General features: G+C 50.7%; 1 protein-coding gene across 3 annotated transcripts in view; it reads left to right on the top strand.

The window, feature by feature from the left end:
• LOC126199215 (ras-related and estrogen-regulated growth inhibitor) overlaps positions 1–15,437 on the top strand; it is a 197,929-nt gene extending 182,492 nt beyond the window's left edge. For all 3 annotated transcript variants that reach the window (XM_049935994.1, XM_049935993.1, XM_049935995.1), the window contains one exon: positions 14,368–15,437. In XM_049935994.1, the coding sequence (XP_049791951.1) occupies positions 14,368–14,612 (245 nt within the window). In that variant the 3' untranslated portion in view covers positions 14,613–15,437. The remainder of the gene's footprint in view (positions 1–14,367) is intronic.
• Positions 15,438–17,137: the final 1,700 nt, after the last annotated feature.

Consider the following 17,137-nt stretch of genomic DNA (forward strand, 5'->3'; position numbering starts at 1 on the left):
CTCACTGTCTTCTTCAGGTGCTACCTGAGACTGGTCCTTGGGTCGATCGAGTCCAGTATTTATGCCTGCAAGGAGCTGCGCGTTCCCTAATCGGTGAACATTCTCAGACCTATAGACGAGGTTCTGGACGTCCACTCAGCACGATATTTGAACAGCGTGCCTCACTGTCTTCTTCAGGTGCTACCTGAGATTGGTCCTTGGGTCGATCGAGTCCAGTATTTATGCCTGCAAGGAGTTGCGCGTTCCCTAATCGGTGAACATTCTCACACCTATAGACGAGGTTCTGGACGTCCACTCAGCACGATATTTGAACAGCGTGCCTCACTGTCTTCTTCAGGTGCTACCTGAGACTGGTCCTTGGGTCGATCGAGTCCAGTATTTATGCCTGCAAGGAGCTGCGCGTTCCCTAATCGGTGAACATTCTCAGACCTATAGACGAGGTTCTGGACGTCCACTCAGCACGATATTTGAACAGCATGCCTCACTGTCTTCTTCAGGTGCTATCTGAGACTGGTCCTTGGGTCGATCGAGTCCAGTATTTATGCCTGCAAGGAGCTGCGCGTTCCCTAATCGGTGAACATTCTCAGACCTATATACGAGGTTCTGGACGTCCACTCAGCACGATATTTGAACAGCGTGCCTCACTGTCTTCTTCAGGTGCTACCCGAGACTGGTCCTTGGGTCGATCGAGTCCAGTATTTATGCCAACAAGGAGCTGCGCGTTCCCTAATCGGTGAACATTCTCAGACCTATAGACGAGGTTCTGGACGTCCACTCAGCACGATATTTGAACAGCGTGCCTCACTGTCTTCTTCAGGTGTTACCTGAGACTGGTCCTTGGGTCGATCGAGTCCAGTATTTATGCCTGCAAGGAGCTGCGCGTTCCCTAATCGGTGAACATTCTCAGACCTATAGACGAGGTTCTGGACGTCCACTCAGCACGATATTTGAACAGCGTGCCTCACTGTCTTCTTCAGGTGCTACCTGAGACTGGTCCTTGGGTCGATCGAGTCCAGTATTTATGCCTGCAAGGAGTTGCGCGTTCCCTAATAGGTGAACATTCTCACACCTATAGACGAGGTTCTGGACGTCCACTCAGCACGATATTTGAACAGCGTGCCTCACTGTCTTCTTCAGGTGCTACCTGAGATTGGTCCTTGGGTCGATCGAGTCCAGTATTTATGCCTGCAAGGAGTTGCGCGTTCCCTAATCGGTGAACATTCTCAGACCTATAGACGAGGTTCTGGACGTCCACTCAGCACGATATTTCAACAGCGTGCCTCACTGTCTTCTTCAGGTGCTACCTGAGACTGGTCCTTGGGTCGATCGAGTCCAGTATTTATGCCTGCAAGGAGCTGCGCGTTCCCTAATCGGTGAACATTCTCAGACCTATAGACGAGGTTCTGGACGTCCACTCAGCACGATATTTGAACAGCATGCCTCACTGTCTTCTTCAGGTGCTATCTGAGACTGGTCCTTGGGTCGATCGAGTCCAGTATTTATGCCTGCAAGGAGCTGCGCGTTCCCTAATCGGTGAACATTCTCAGACCTATATACGAGGTACTGGACGTCCACTCAGCACGATACTTGAACAGCGTGCCTCACTGTCTTCTTCAGGTGCTACCTGAGACTGGTCCTTGGGTCGATCGAGTCCAGTATTTATGCCTGCAAGGAGCTGCGCGTTCCCTAATCGGTGAACATTCTCAGACCTATAGACGAGGTTCTGGACGTCCACTCAGCACGATATTTGAACAGCGTGCCTCACTGTCTTCTTCAGGTGCTACCTGAGACTGGTCCTTGGGTCGATCGAGTCCAGTATTTATGCCTGCAAGGAGCTGCGCGTTCCCTAATCGGTGAACATTCTCAGACCTATAGACGAGGTTCTGGACGTCCACTCAGCACGATATTTGAACAGCATGCCTCACTGTCTTCTTCAGGTGCTATCTGAGACTGGTCCTTGGGTCGATCGAGTCCAGTATTTATGCCTGCAAGGAGCTGCGCGTTCCCTAATCGGTGAACATTCTCAGACCTATATACGAGGTTCTGGACGTCCACTCAGCACGATATTTGAACAGCGTGCCTCACTGTCTTCTTCAGGTGCTACCCGAGACTGGTCCTTGGATCGATCGAGTCCAGTATTTATGCCAACAAGGAGCTGCGCGTTCCCTAATCGGTGAACATTCTCAGACCTATAGACGAGGTTCTGGACGTCCACTCAGCACGATATTTGAACAGCGTGCCTCACTGTCTTCTGCAGGTGTTACCTGAGACTGGTCCTTGGGTCGATCGAGTCCAGTATTTATGCCTGCAAGGAGCTGCGCGTTCCCTAATCGGTGAACATTCTCACACCTATAGACGAGGTTCTGGACGTCCACTCAGCACGATATTTGAACAGCGTGCCTCACTGTCTTCTTCAGGTGCTACCTGAGACTGGTCCTTGGGTCGATCGAGTCCAGTATTTATGCCTGCAAGGAGTTGCGCGTTCCCTAATAGGTGAACATTCTCACACCTATAGACGAGGTTCTGGACGTCCACTCAGCACGATATTTGAACAGCGTGCCTCACTGTCTTCTTCAGGTGCTACCTGAGACTGGTCCTTGGGTCGATCGAGTCCAGTATTTATGCCTGCAAGGAGCTGCGCGTTCCCTAATCGGTGAACATTCTCAGACCTATAGACGAGGTTCTGGACGTCCACTCAGCACGATATTTGAACAGCGTGCCTCACTGTCTTCTTCAGGTGCTACCTGAGATTGGTCCTTGGGTCGATCGAGTCCAGTATTTATGCCTGCAAGGAGTTGCGCGTTCCCTAATCGGTGAACATTCTCACACCTATAGACGAGGTTCTGGACGTCCACTCAGCACGATATTTGAACAGCGTGCCTCACTGTCTTCTTCAGGCGCGACCTGAGACTGGTCCTTGGGTCGATCGAGTCCAGTATTTATGCCTGCAAGGAGCTGCGCGTTCCCTAATCGGTGATCATTCTCACACCTGTATACGAGGTTCTGGACGTCCACTCAGCACGATATTTGAACAGCATGCCTCACTGTCTTCTTCAGGTGTTACCTGAGGAGACTGGTCCTTGGGTCGATCGAGTCCAGTATTTATGCCTGCTGGGAGCTGCGCGTTCCCTAATCGGTGAACATTCTCACACCTATATACGAGGTTCTGGACGTCCACTCAGCACGATATTTGAACAGCGTGCCTCACTGTCTTCTTCAGGTGCTACCTGAGACTGGTCCTTGGGTCGATCGAGTCCAGGATTTATGCCTGCAACGAGCTGCGCGTTCCCTAATCGGTGAACATTCTGAAACCTATAGACGAGGTTCTGGACGTCCACTCAGCACGATATTTGAACAGCGTGCCTCACTGTCTTCTTCAGGTGCTACCTGAGACTGGTCCTTGGGTCGATTGAGTCCAGTATTTATGCCTGCAAGGAGTTGCGCGTTCCCTAATCGGTGAACATTCTCAGACCTATAGACGAGGTTCTGGACGTCCACTCAGCACGATATTTGAACAGCATGCCTCACTGTCTTCTTCAGGTGCTATCTGAGACTGGTCCTTGGGTCGATCGAGTCCAGTATTTATGCCTGCAAGGAGCTGCGCGTTCCCTAATCGGTGAACATTCTCAGACCTATATACGAGGTTCTGGACGTCCACTCAGCACGATATTTGAACAGTGTGCCTCACCGTCTTCTTCAGGTGCTACCTGAGACTGGTCCTTGGGTCGATCGAGTCCAGTATTTATGCCTGCAAGGAGCTGCGCGTTCCCTAATCGGTGAACATTCTCAGACCTATAGACGAGGTTCTGGACGTCCACTCAGCACGATATTTGAACAGCGTGCCTCACTGTCTTCTTCAGGTGCTACCTGAGACTGGTCCTTGGGTCGATCGAGTCCAGTATTTATGCCTGCAAGGAGCTGCGCGTTCCCTAATCGGTGAACATTCTCAGACCTATAGACGAGGTTCTGGACGTCCACTCAGCACGATATTTGAACAGCGTGCCTCACTGTCTTCTTCAGGTGCTACCTGAGACTGGTCCTTGGGTCGATCGAGTCTAGTATTTATGCCTGCAAGGAGCAGCGCGTTCCCTAATCGGTGAACATTCTGAGACCTATAGACGAGGTTCTGGACGTCCACTCAGCACGGTATTTGAACAGCGTGCCTCACTGTCTTCTTCAGGTGCTACCTGAGACTGGTCCTTGGGTCGATCGAGTCCAGTATTTATGCCTGCAAGGAGCTGCGCGTTCCCTAATCTGTGAACATTCTCAGACCTATATACGAGGTTCTGGACGTCCACTCAGCACGATATTTGAACAGCGTGCCTCAATGTCTTCTTCAGGTGCTACCTGAGACTGGTCCTTGGGTCGATCGAGTCCAGTATTTATGCCTGCAAGGAGCTGCGCGTTCCCTAATCTGTGAACATTCTCAGACCTATATACGAGGTTCTGGACGTCCACTCAGCACGATATTTGAACAGCGTGCCTCAATGTCTTCTTCAGGTGCTACCTGAGACTGGTCCTTGGGTCGATCGAGTCCAGTATTTATGCCTGCAAGGAGCTGCGCGTTCCCTAATCGGTGAACATTCTCAGACCTATATACGAGGTTCTGGACGTCCACTCAGCACGGTATTTGAACAGTGTGCCTCACTGTCTTCTTCAGGTGTTACCTGAGACTGGTCCTTGGGTCGATCGAGTCCAGTATTTATGCCTGCAAGGAGCAGCGCGTTCCCTAATCGGTGAACATTCTGAGACCTATAGACGAGGTTCTGGACGTCCACTCAGCACGGTATTTGAACAGCGTGCCTCACTGTCTTCTTCAGGTGCGACCTGAGACTGGTCCTTGGGTCGATCGAGTCCAGTATTTATGCCTGCAAGGAGCTGCGCGTTCCCTAATCGGTGAACATTCTCAGACCTATATACGAGGTTCTGGACGTCCACTCAGCACGATATTTGAACAGCGTGCCTCACTGTCTTCTTCAGGTGCTACCTGAGACTGGTCCTTGGGTCGATCGAGTCCAGTATTTATGCCTGCAAGGAGCAGCGCGTTCCCTAATCGGTGAACATTCTCAGACCTATAGACGAGGTTCTGGACGTCCACTCAGCACGATATTTGAACAGCGTGCCTCACTGTCTTCTTCAGGTGCTACCTGAGACTGGTCCTTGGGTCGATCGAGTCTAGTATTTATGCCTGCAAGGAGCAGCGCGTTCCCTAATCGGTGAACATTCTGAGACCTATAGACGAGGTTCTGGACGTCCACTCAGCACGGTATTTGAACAGCGTGCCTCACTGTCTTCTTCAGGTGCTACCTGAGACTGGTCCTTGGGTCGATCGAGTCCAGTATTTATGCCAGCAAGGAGCTGCGCGTTCCCTAATCGGTGAACATTCTCAGACCTATATACGAGGTTCTGGACGTCCACTCAGCATGATATTTGAACAGTGTGCCTCACTGTCTTCTTCAGGTGTTACCTGAGACTGGTCCTTGGGTCGATCGAGTCCAGTATTTATGCCTGCAAGGAGCTGCGCGTTCCCTAATCGGTGAACATTCTCAGACCTATATACGAGGTTCTGGACGTCCACTCAGCACGATATTTGAACAGCGTGCCTCACTGTCTTCTTCAGGTGCTACCTGAGACTGGTCCTTGGGTCGATCGAGTCCAGTATTTATGCCTGCAAGGAGCAGCGCGTTCCCTAATCGGTGAACATTCTCAGACCTATAGACGAGGTTCTGGACGTCCACTCAGCACGTTATTGAACAGCGTGCCTCACTGTCTTCTTCAGGTGCTACCTGAGACTGGTCCTTGGGTCGATCGAGTCTAGTTGGTTGGTTGGTTTTTGGGGAAGGAGACCAGACAGCGTGGTCATCGGTCTCATCGGATTATGGAAGGATGGGGAAGGAAGTCGGCCGTGCCCTTTCAGAGTAACCATCCCGGCATTTGCCTGGAGTGATTTAGGGAAATCACGGAAAACCTAAATCAGGATGGCCGGACGCGGGATTGAACCGTCGTCCTCCCGATCGAGTCTAGTATTTATGCCTGCAAGGAGCAGCGCGTTCCCTAATCGGTGAACATTCTGAGACCTATAGACGAGGTTCTGGACGTCCACTCAGCACGGTATTTGAACAGCGTGCCTCACTGTCTTCTTCAGGTGCTACCTGAGACTGGTCCTTGGGTCGATCGAGTCCAGTATTTATGCCTGCAAGGAGCTGCGCGTTCCCTAATCGGTGAACATTCTCAGACCTATATACGAGGTTCTGGACGTCCACTCAGCATGATATTTGAACAGTGTGCCTCACTGTCTTCTTCAGGTGTTACCTGAGACTGGTCCTTGGGTCGATCGAGTCCAGTATTTATGCCTGCAAGGAGCTGCGCGTTCCCTAATCGGTGAACATTCTCAGACCTATATACGAGGTTCTGGACGTCCACTCAGCACGATATTTGAACAGCGTGCCTCACTGTCTTCTTCAGGTGCTACCTGAGACTGGTCCTTGGGTCGATCGAGTCCAGTATTTATGCCTGCAAGGAGCAGCGCGTTCCCTAATCGGTGAACATTCTCAGACCTATAGACGAGGTTCTGGACGTCCACTCAGCACGTTATTGAACAGCGTGCCTCACTGTCTTCTTCAGGTGCTACCTGAGACTGGTCCTTGGGTCGATCGAGTCTAGTATTTATGCCTGCAAGGAGCAGCGCGTTCCCTAATCGGTGAACATTCTGAGACCTATAGACGAGGTTCTGGACGTCCACTCAGCACGGTATTTGAACAGCGTGCCTCACTGTCTTCTTCAGGTGCTACCTGAGACTGGTCCTTGGGTCGATCGAGTCCAGTATTTATGCCTGCAAGGAGCTGCGCGTTCCCTAATCGGTGAACATTCTCAGACCTATATACGAGGTTCTGGACGTCCACTCAGCACGATATTTGAACAGTGTGCCTCACTGTCTTCTTCAGGTGTTACATGAGACTGGTCCTTGGGTCGATCGAGTCCAGTATTTATGCCTGCAAGGAGCAGCGCGTTCCCTAATCGGTGAACATTCTCAGACCTATAGACGAGGTTCTGGACGTCCACTCAGCACGATATTTGAACAGCGTGCCTCACTGTCTTCTTCAGGTGCTACCTGAGACTGGTCCTTGGGTCGATCGAGTCCAGTATTTATGCCTGCAAGGAGCTGCGCGTTCCCTAATCGGTGAACATTCTCAGACCTATATACGAGGTTCTGGACGTCCACTCAGCACGATATTTGAACAGTGTGCCTCACTGTCTTCTTCAGGTGTTACATGAGACTGGTCCTTGGGTCGATCGAGTCCAGTATTTATGCCTGCAAGGAGCAGCGCGTTCCCTAATCGGTGAACATTCTCAGACCTATAGACGAGGTTCTGGACGTCCACTCAGCACGATATTTGAACAGCGTGCCTCACTGTCTTCTTCAGGTGCTACCTGAGACTGGTCCTTGGGTCGATCGAGTCCAGTATTTATGCCTGCAAGGAGCTGCGCGTTCCCTAATCGGTGAACATTCTCAGACCTATATACGAGGTTCTGGACGTCCACTCAGCACGATATTTGAACAGTGTGCCTCACTGTCTTCTTCAGGTGTTACATGAGACTGGTCCTTGGGTCGATCGAGTCCAGTATTTATGCCTGCAAGGAACAGCGCGTTCCCTAATCGGTGAACATTCTCAGACCTATAGACGAGGTTCTGGACGTCCACTCAGCACGATATTTGAACAGCGTGCCTCACTGTCTTCTTCAGGTGCTACCTGAGACTGGTCCTTGGGTCGATCGAGTCCAGTACTTATGGTTGGAAGGAGCAGCGCGTTCCCAACAGAACACTCGACTCGGCGCGGACCAATTACGGAACGCCCAGCTCCTTGCAGGCATAAATACTGGACTCGACCGACCCAAGGACCAGTCTCAGGTAGCACCTGAAGAAGACAGCGAGGCAAGCTGTTGAAATATCGTGCGAGAACGACGCCAACATCCGGCTGGATTCCCGAATATCCAAGGTGTAAAACGGAACATTGTTTGGCAAAGTATGAAGAGAGTGCATAAGGGTGTGTCGCCACCAGGCGATGCTCGGCCCATGGTCAGCGCGGCCGCTGTGCGACGCGATGTCTCGCTGTGCCCTGTGACAGCGCGGTCTCGCCAGCGGCCGAGTGATGCAGCGGCGGCCGCAGTTGACGGGGGGGAGGCGTTGGGGGGGGGGGGACACGGGACACGCGGATAGCGCCTATGTGTGCCATTGGCGGCCACCGCTTACAGTGTGAGCGTAAGCCTGGCGCCCACAAACCGGTCCCAGCGAACACTGAAACGCTCCACGCAGGGACTATCAGTGAATGATAGTCTGATGCTTATCTGCGAAGTATCACACATCTCTAACATTTATCAAAATTTCTGGGGTTGTGTCTAGCCATCTGGCCTGTCAGGTCAGATTCTTCTTCTCGTTAGTTCAGTTATTTAACAACAGTTCGCAGATATTCTGTAACGCCACTTTTTCATACTGCAAAAGACACACGGACTCACCTCGAAAGTTCCTCTCTGGAACGTTTCTCCTTTTCTGGAGCTACGTTCACTTTCTCTGACATGTGCAAACTTTGTTTTGTGTTGAGATACGATTTATTTAACTGTGATGGACTGGTGCCTTTACTGTACCAACATTGCACCCCTGTAGCATGCTCTGAGTGTCGCACCATTCAGACAATCGCGTTAGTGACTTTCCATGTTGTGCTATAACCCACTCTCCCCTCCACCCTCCCCCTCAGTTACCCCACCCCTCCTCCTCCCAAACTCTCACCCGATCTCATCGGTACGATATTACAAAATCTAAGGTCCTAAGTGTATTGAAGTCAACAACATACAAAGTAACGATGGCACAAATAACTGATAGTAACTCCCCTTCAGAGAGGAGTAGATGTGGACAAAAAGCAGCATTACCTAACACTGTCATAGCACAATGCAAAGGACTGTAGTATACATATATACATATACATATATATATATATATATATATATATATATATATATATATATATATATATATATATATATATATATATATATATATTGCCTCGGGCATGGATGTGTGTGATGTCCTTAGGTTAGTTAGGTTTAAGTAGTTCTAAGTCTAGGGGACTGATGACCTCCGATGTTTAGTCTCATAGTGCTCAGAGCCATTTGAACCAAGTCTAAGTAACTCCAAAACACTCCTGGCTAAGCCATGTCTCCGCAATATCCTTTCTTTCGGGAGTGCTAGTTCTGCAAGGTTCGCAGGAGAGCTTCTGTAAAGTTTCGAAGATAGGAGACGAGGTACTGGCAGAAGTAAAGCTGTGAGGACGGCGCCTCAGTCGTGCTTTGGTAGCTCAGTTGGTAGAGCACTTGCCCGCGAAAGGCAAAGGTCCTGAGTTCGAATCTCGGTCCGGCACACAGTTTTAATCTGCCAGGAAGTTTCACTTGTAAACCCTGTTTATCCATTAACGAGTCTGACGCAAACAGTACAACTACATTGGTGTCAAGGAGAACTTTTCCATACCTGTTTTTTGCCCACACAGTGTGAAGACAATGCATGTGCTTTCAAAATAGCGTGACAGGTAAAAAAGATGAAAATAATATGCTCTGATAACTCATTCTTTCTTTGACACTCAGTAGTAGATGTTTAATTTTTTAAAAGTAGGCCCAAAAGAGCTTATGTTCTGTAATACTTCTTTTGTACAGTTGAACATGGAGGCGTTTCCTGTTTCACAATGTTATTTTGAGACTCCAGTTAGGTTCTAATACCGCTGTCTGGAAAGTGGATGTATCCACATCTTATGCACATCGTTACGAATGAAGACACTTTGAAACTCTGATGTTTCTCTATACAGCCATGATGGTTGACGATGTCAGATATTTGACACACTGGCTGTTCCTTTTAGTCATGCGCATAGATGCTTCAAAAGCAGTTGAAAATGGCTACAGGCCGAAATAGTAGAATACACTGATTATCGCACATCAAACAGTCGTCTCGCGAAAATGATGTCGATTCGTAGGCAAAATGCGACTGTGGCGCCAGCGAAAGTGAAAATTTTGAAGATTAAAAATGACCATGAATTATTACAAGCACTAGCACATCACAAAAACTTCACAACCTCAGCTGAAAGTTTTGACCAGAAATGTAGCACAACTTACTGATCACTGAATTAAACAAGAGATGTTGATTCGGATAGGTCCGAACTGTAACGAGGTCGCCTCTAGGCCGTAATTCCGTAAAGGTGCCATCCTACAGACACAGCACAATCATTGCACCGACCATACAGTGACACACTTATTAGAACATGCTAGTCCTGCACTCACTGACTCCATTATGATTGAATATACTGTTCAGTTGGAAATTTGTGGTAAGTTCCTATGGGACCAAACTGCTGAGGTCATCGGTCTCTGAATATATCCTTCATTTCCAGAACGAGACCATCTTATGTTTTACAAAATCTTTAGTTTTTGTACGTTACCACCGATATTGCTCTAAATGCCAATTTCAAAGCGGAAACCTTGTAGGAGGAGAATGACCATTAACTTGTATTCAGTGTATTTTCACGATTATTGCTTCATAATGGTGCCCTAGTATTACGTCCCAGTCAAATAGCGACGAGGATTTTCTGCCGATGGGCAGCCACATTCAAGTGGAATCTATTAGTCAGCTCGATAGGGAGCGGAGAATAGGCATTGCTCTGCGAGATGGCAGAGGCTGCCATAAGACTGAAATGACAAACCGTTTGGTTCTCGCCTTAATTGTTTCACTATAAATTTTTTTCTGCGTGAAAAACATTAGTATATGGGAACTTTAATGAATGTCGTAGTCGTTAAGTCAAAACATCGAAAAGAAATATTTCTAGCTATTTGAGGAGATGAATGCGCAAAAACTCAAAGACGTAAAGAAATCAGACGCACATCAGTGGTCACCAATTGTTATGCGGCAGACGTCAATAACTGTGTGAAATTCCCTGACGCTAATTATCGGAATGGCTGGATAGTAGCCCGCTTTGCAAATCTTTTCATCGGATTGCCTTGCAATTGCTAGATAATTCGATGTATCAGGAGCAAAGGGTTAACAGCGAGCCTATAGGTGCAGTCTGCAATTATGAGTTTTGAAAACTATTAACAGGCCTCCCTTTATCAGTGGGACACTGGTACACATCAACAGGAGGCATCAAAATCCCACTGGTTCTCTGATGGCCTATCGTGGTACACACGCATCCCAGTGGTAGTGAAAGAGTTAATAAGTGACCACCATGGCCGGAAAGCACTTCGAATTTTTAGATGAAGCACTCCTTTACGCGTCGCTATAGTATTGTGTTAGTTACCGCGGTTTGGACTTGGATTTTGATTTTTCTGAACTTTACTCTGAGCACCGGTTAGCGAGATTAGACTATAGTACTCCTACAAAACAATCTCCATTTGTATCCAGAGAGGTACAAAACAACACTGATACCCTGTGAGGTGGCGCATTTGTAATGTGGGACGACGCTGGTTCGAATCTCCGTCCGGTCATCCAGATGTAGGCTTCCCCTGGTTTCCCAGAGTCACCTATGGAAAATGACTCCTATGAAAAGACATGGCCGATTTCGTTGTCCAACCCGAGTTTGCAGTCCGCGTCTCTTGATATGGTTCTTGGCGTGACGTTAACCTCGGTCTCTTCCTTGCTACACTTGAACCAGTGATGAAATAAATAAATAAAATATTAAGTACCAGGCAAAAGTGGTCTTACCCGAGAAGTCTTTTGATTCATTTTAGAAAGAGGATGGCGCTTCACCACATTTCTACGTTGGGACTTGAGAAAGTAAGTTACAAAATGTCACGCGAAGACCATAGCGCAACAAGAGTGCTGCATTGTCAGAAGACAGTTCATGTTCTGAGTATCCTGCAGTTCTGCTATAGTGCGGATAATAGGCGCATCACAAGCTGTGAAGAGGCGTGGAGTGGCCGCGCGGCTTGAGGAGCAATGTCACGGATTGCGCGGCCCCTCCCGCCGGAGGTTCGAGTCTGCCTTCGCGCATGGATGTGTCTGTTGGTCCTAGGATAAGTTACTTTAAGTAGTGTGTAAGTCTAGGGACCGATGACCTACCTTAGGAATTCACACACGTTTGAACATTTTCAACAAGCTGTGACTAAATGGTTCAAATGACTGAGCACTATGGGACTTAACATGTAAGGTCATCAGTCCCCTAGAACTTAGAACTACTTAAACCTAACTAAACTAAGCACATCACAAATCCATGCCCGAGGCAGGATTCGAAGCTGCGACCGTAGCGGTAACGTGGTTCCAGACTGAAGCGCCTAGAACCGCTAGGCCACACCGGCTGGCAGCTGTGAGTGAAATTGGGCTGCAACTGGAAAGTTATTCCAGAGCTGAAGCCGGCCCGGGTGGCCGATCGGTTCTAGGAGCTACAGTATGGAACCGCGCGACCGCAACGGTCGTAGGTTCGAATCCTGCCTCGACATGGATGTGTGTGATGTCCTTACGTTAGTTAGGTTTATGTAGTTCTAAGTTCTAGGGGACTGATGACCTCAGAAGTTAAGTCCCATAGTGCTCAGAGCCATTTGAACCATTTGAGCCAGAGTTGAAGTACACGAGACAGTGCTATTCTTGAGGACAGAATGGCTACATTGAAAATTTGTTCACTGTGAAGTACTGCAGCAAATCGACCAAATGGAATTTCTCGTCCAGCCATAGTGAAGAGTAGTTCTAGCAGGGCTCCATGATCAAGGAGTGGATTTCGATAGTCGAGAAATCGGACGAATACAAGAACGTTCTGGCTATTGTTTACAGAGATTTGGTGACTATGTAGCAAAATTGTGTCATGTACCTGCATTATTTTGCATTGTACATCAGCGTTCAATGAAAGGTAAACTACTGGCTATTAAAATAGCTACACCACAACGATGACGTGCTACAGACGAGAAATTTAACCGACAGAAGGAGATGCTGTGATATGCAAATGATTAGCTTTTCAGAGTATTCACACAAGGTTGGCGCCGGTGGCGACACCTACAACGTGCTGACATGAGGAAAGTTTCCAACCGATTTGTCGTACACAAACAGCAGTTGACCGGCGTTACCTGGTGAAGCGTTGTCGTGATGCCTCGTTTAAGGAGGAGAAATGCGTACCATCACGTTTCCGACTTTGATAAAGGTCGGATTGTAGCCTATCGCGATTGCGGTTTATCGTATCGCGACATTGCTGCTCGCGTTGGTCGAGATCCAATGACTGTTAGCAGAATATGGAATGGGTGGGTTCAGGAGGGTAATATGGAACGCCGTGCTGGATCCCAACGGCCTCTTATCACTAGCAGTCGAGATGACAGGAATCTAATCCGCATGGCTGTAACGGATCGTGCAGCCACGTCTCGATCCCTGAGTCAAAAGATGGGGACGTTTGCAACACAACAACCAACTGCACGAACAGTTCGACGACGTTTGCAGCAGCGTGGACTATCAGGTCGGAGACCATGGCTGCGGTTACCCCTGACGCTGCATCACAGACAGGAGCGCCTGCGATGGTGCACTCAACGACGAACCTGGGTGCACGAATGGCAAAACGTCATTTTTTCGGATGAATCCAGGTTCTGTTTACAGCATCATGATGGTGGCATCCGTGTTTGGCGACATCGCGGGAAACGCACATTGAAAGGGTGTATTCGTCATCGCCATACTGGCGTATCACCCGGCGTGATGGTATGGGGTGCCATTGGTTACACGTCTCGGTCACCTCTTGTTCGCATTGTCGGCACTTTGAACAGTGGACGTTACATTTCAGGTGTGTTACGGCCCTTGGCTATACCGTTCATTCGATCCCTGCGAAACCATGCATGACGCCATGTTGCAGGCCCTGTATGGGCCTTTCTGGATACAGAAAATGTTCGACTGCTGCCCTGGCCAGCACATTCTCCAGATGTCTCACCAATTGAAAACGTCCAGTCAATGGGTGCCGAGCAACTGGCTCGTCACAATACGCCAATCACTGCTCTTGATGAACTGTGGTATGGTGTTGAAGCTGCATGGGCAGCTGTACCTGTAAACGCCATCCAAGCTCTGTTTGACTCAATGCCCAGGCGTATCAAGTCCATTATTACGGCCAGAGGTGGTTGTTCTGGGTACTGATTTCTCAGGATCTATGCACCCAAATTGCGTAAAAACGTAATCACATGTCAGTTCTAGTATAAAATATTTGTCCAATGAATACCCGTTTATCATCTGCATTTCTTCTTGGTGTAGCAATTTTAATGGCCAGTAGTGTACTTGGCCTGCCATGATAATGTGTGACTTACTTTATTGTCCACGATACGTAAGTTGTAGCAAAAAGAAAGAGGCCGCCCTCTAGTGTGATGCCCGACCTGCCGCAGGGCGCCGGTGGACCGAGGTGGAGCTGGACGAGGAGGGGGAGGCGGAGGCGGGCGGCGTCCAGCCGGCGGGGCGCGCAGCCGCTGACGTCACCGCGGACCCGCTCCCAGCGTTCCGCGCGCGGGCCTCTACCGACGGCCACCTGCTGTCGCGGCCGCGGCTCTGGAAGCTGCCACACCCCCACAACCAGCCGCGCACCGAGCGCCGTATGAGCATCTCAATGCGCGGCAACAACGCCAGCTGCTGAGCGGCACTACCTGCGTGACGTCACCAGCCTCAGGAGCCGGCCGGCCACACAGTGGACATCCTCCAGATGATGACTGCAACAGGCTCCAAACACAGCTTTCAGCTGCACAACTAGAAACTGCTGTCGCTCTGTAAAGACTTTTCTACAGCCAGCTTCAGTTGCAGGGGCAGTGATAAAATTTGTCTCATCACCATGAAAGAAATCGCTATCCTGGACTTAAGTCATTCCATCGTACTCGCCAGATAATGTGACATTTCTGCTGATGATAAATGAATTGGTAAACATTCTGATGAAAGCATTCCTCACTTTGTTGGCTGAAAAACGGCTCTGTTTCTCCTGTTACCTTTTTGTCGTTCTGGCAGTGCCAGTACGCTGCTTTTCGACTGTTTATTGGATAGAAGAGTGCAGATATTTAAGCACCGGGACCTCCATTTCTGTGACAGTTCCTGGTTCGTGAATGAGGGGCTCATTTACACACACTGGAAACGTCAGCGCTTTTTACCTACAGGGTCATACAATACTGACAGCCATCTTATCACGAATGTCACTGGCATATCTTCTTAACAAAGAATAATAATCCTGAAAAGACACAAATCATCGTTCGAGCCCACACGTCTAATGCCATTCTAAACTGTTCTCCATGATAGTATGAACTACATGATCACCCCTTATGCTTTGTTACTAGCGTGTAATGTGCTGCAGACAACATTACGCTCGAGAATAGTAGTAGTTCCTTACCTAAATTCCTGACAAGACCAATTCTGATCTCAGTAGAACCATTGTGACTGTGTGTGTGTGTGTGTGTGTGTGTGTGTGTGAGAGAGAGAGAGAGAGAGAGGGGGGGAGAGAGAGGGGGGGGAGAGAGAGGGGGGGTGAGAGAGAGGCGGGGGTGAGAGAAAGGGGGGGTGAGAGAGAGGGGGGGTGAGAGAGAGGGGGGGTGAGAGAGAGGGGGGTGAGAGAGAGGGGGGTGAGAGAGAGGGGGGGTGAGAGAGAGGGGGGGTGAGAGAGAGGGGGGGTGAGAGAGAGGGGGGGTGAGAGAGAGGGGGGTGAGAGAGAGGGGGGGTGAGAGAGAGGGGGGGTGAGAGAGAGGGGGGTGAGAGAGAGGGGGGTGAGAGAGGGGGGATGAGAGAGAGAGGGAGGTGAGAGAGAGAGGGGGGTGAGAGAGAGGGGGGGGTGAGAGAGAGAGGGGGGTGAGAGAGAGAGGGGGGTGAGAGAGAGGGGGGTGAGAGAGAGAGGGGGGTGAGAGAGAGGGGGGTGAGAGAGAGGGGGGGTGAGAGAGAGAGGGGGTGAGAGAGAGAGGGGGTGAGAGAGAGAGGGGGTGAGAGAGAGAGGGGGGGTGAGAGAGAGGGGGGGTGAGAGAGAGGGGGGTGAGAGAGAGGGGGGTGAGAGAGAGAGGGGGGTGAGAGAGAGAGGGGGGGTGAGAGAGAGGGGGGTGAGAGAGAGGGGGGTGAGAGAGAGGGGGGTGAGAGAGAGGGGGGGTGAGAGAGAGGGGGGGTGAGAGAGAGAGGGGGGTGAGAGAGAGAGGGGGGTGAGAGAGAGAGGGGGAGTGAGAGAGAGGGGGGGTGAGAGAGAGGGGGGGTGAGAGAGAGAGGGGGGTGAGAGAGAGAGGGGGGTGAGAGAGAGGGGGGTGAGAGAGAGGGGGGGTGAGAGAGAGAGGGGGGTGAGAGAGAGAGGGGGGTGAGAGAGAGAGGGGGGGTGAGAGAGAGAGGTGGGTGAGAGAGAGGGGGGGTGAGAGAGAGAGGGGGGGTGAGAGAGAGAGGGGGGTGAGAGAGAGAGGGGTGTGAGAGAGAGGGGGGTGAGAGAGAGGGGGGGTGAGAGAGAGGGGGGGTGAGTGAGAGGGGGGTGAGAGAGAGGGGGGGTGAGAGAGGGGGGGTGAGAGAGAGGGGGGTGAGAGAGAGGGGTGGTGAGAGAGGGGGGTTGAGAGAGAGGGGGGTTGAGAGAGAGGGGGGGTGAGAGAGAGAGGGGGGTGAGAGAGAGGGGGGGTGAGAGAGAGGGGGGGTGAGAGAGAGGGGGGGTGAGAGAGGGGGGGTGAGAGAGAGAGGGGGGTGAGAGAGAGAGAGGGGGTGAGAATGAGAGGGGGGTGAGAGAGAGAGGGGGGGTGAGAGAGAGAGAGAGGGGTGAGAGAGAGGGGGGGGGTGAGAGAGAGGGGTGTGAGAGAGAGAGGGGGGTGAGAGAGGGGGGGGTGAGAGAGAGGGGGGGGTGAGAGAGAGGGGGGGTGTGAGAGAGAGGGGGGTGAGAGTGAGAGAGGGGGGTGAGAGAGAGCGGGGGGGTGAGTGAGAGGGGGGTGAGAGAGAGGGGGGGTGAGAGAGAGGGGGGGTGAGAGTGAGGGGGGGTGAGAGAGAGAGGGGGGTGAGAGAGGGGGGTGAGAGAGAGGGGGGGTGAGAGAGAGGGGGGTGAGAGAGAGGGGGGTGAGAGAGGGGGGGTTGAGAGAGGGGGGGGTTGAGAGAGAGGGGGGTGATAGAGAGGGGGGTGAGTGAGGGGGGGGTGAGAGAGAGGGGGGGTGAGAGAGAGAGGGGGGTGAGTGA

Source organism: Schistocerca nitens, chromosome 8 (assembly GCF_023898315.1).
Source record: "Schistocerca nitens isolate TAMUIC-IGC-003100 chromosome 8, iqSchNite1.1, whole genome shotgun sequence".
In the NCBI taxonomy this organism is placed as follows: Eukaryota; Metazoa; Arthropoda; class Insecta; order Orthoptera; family Acrididae; genus Schistocerca; species Schistocerca nitens.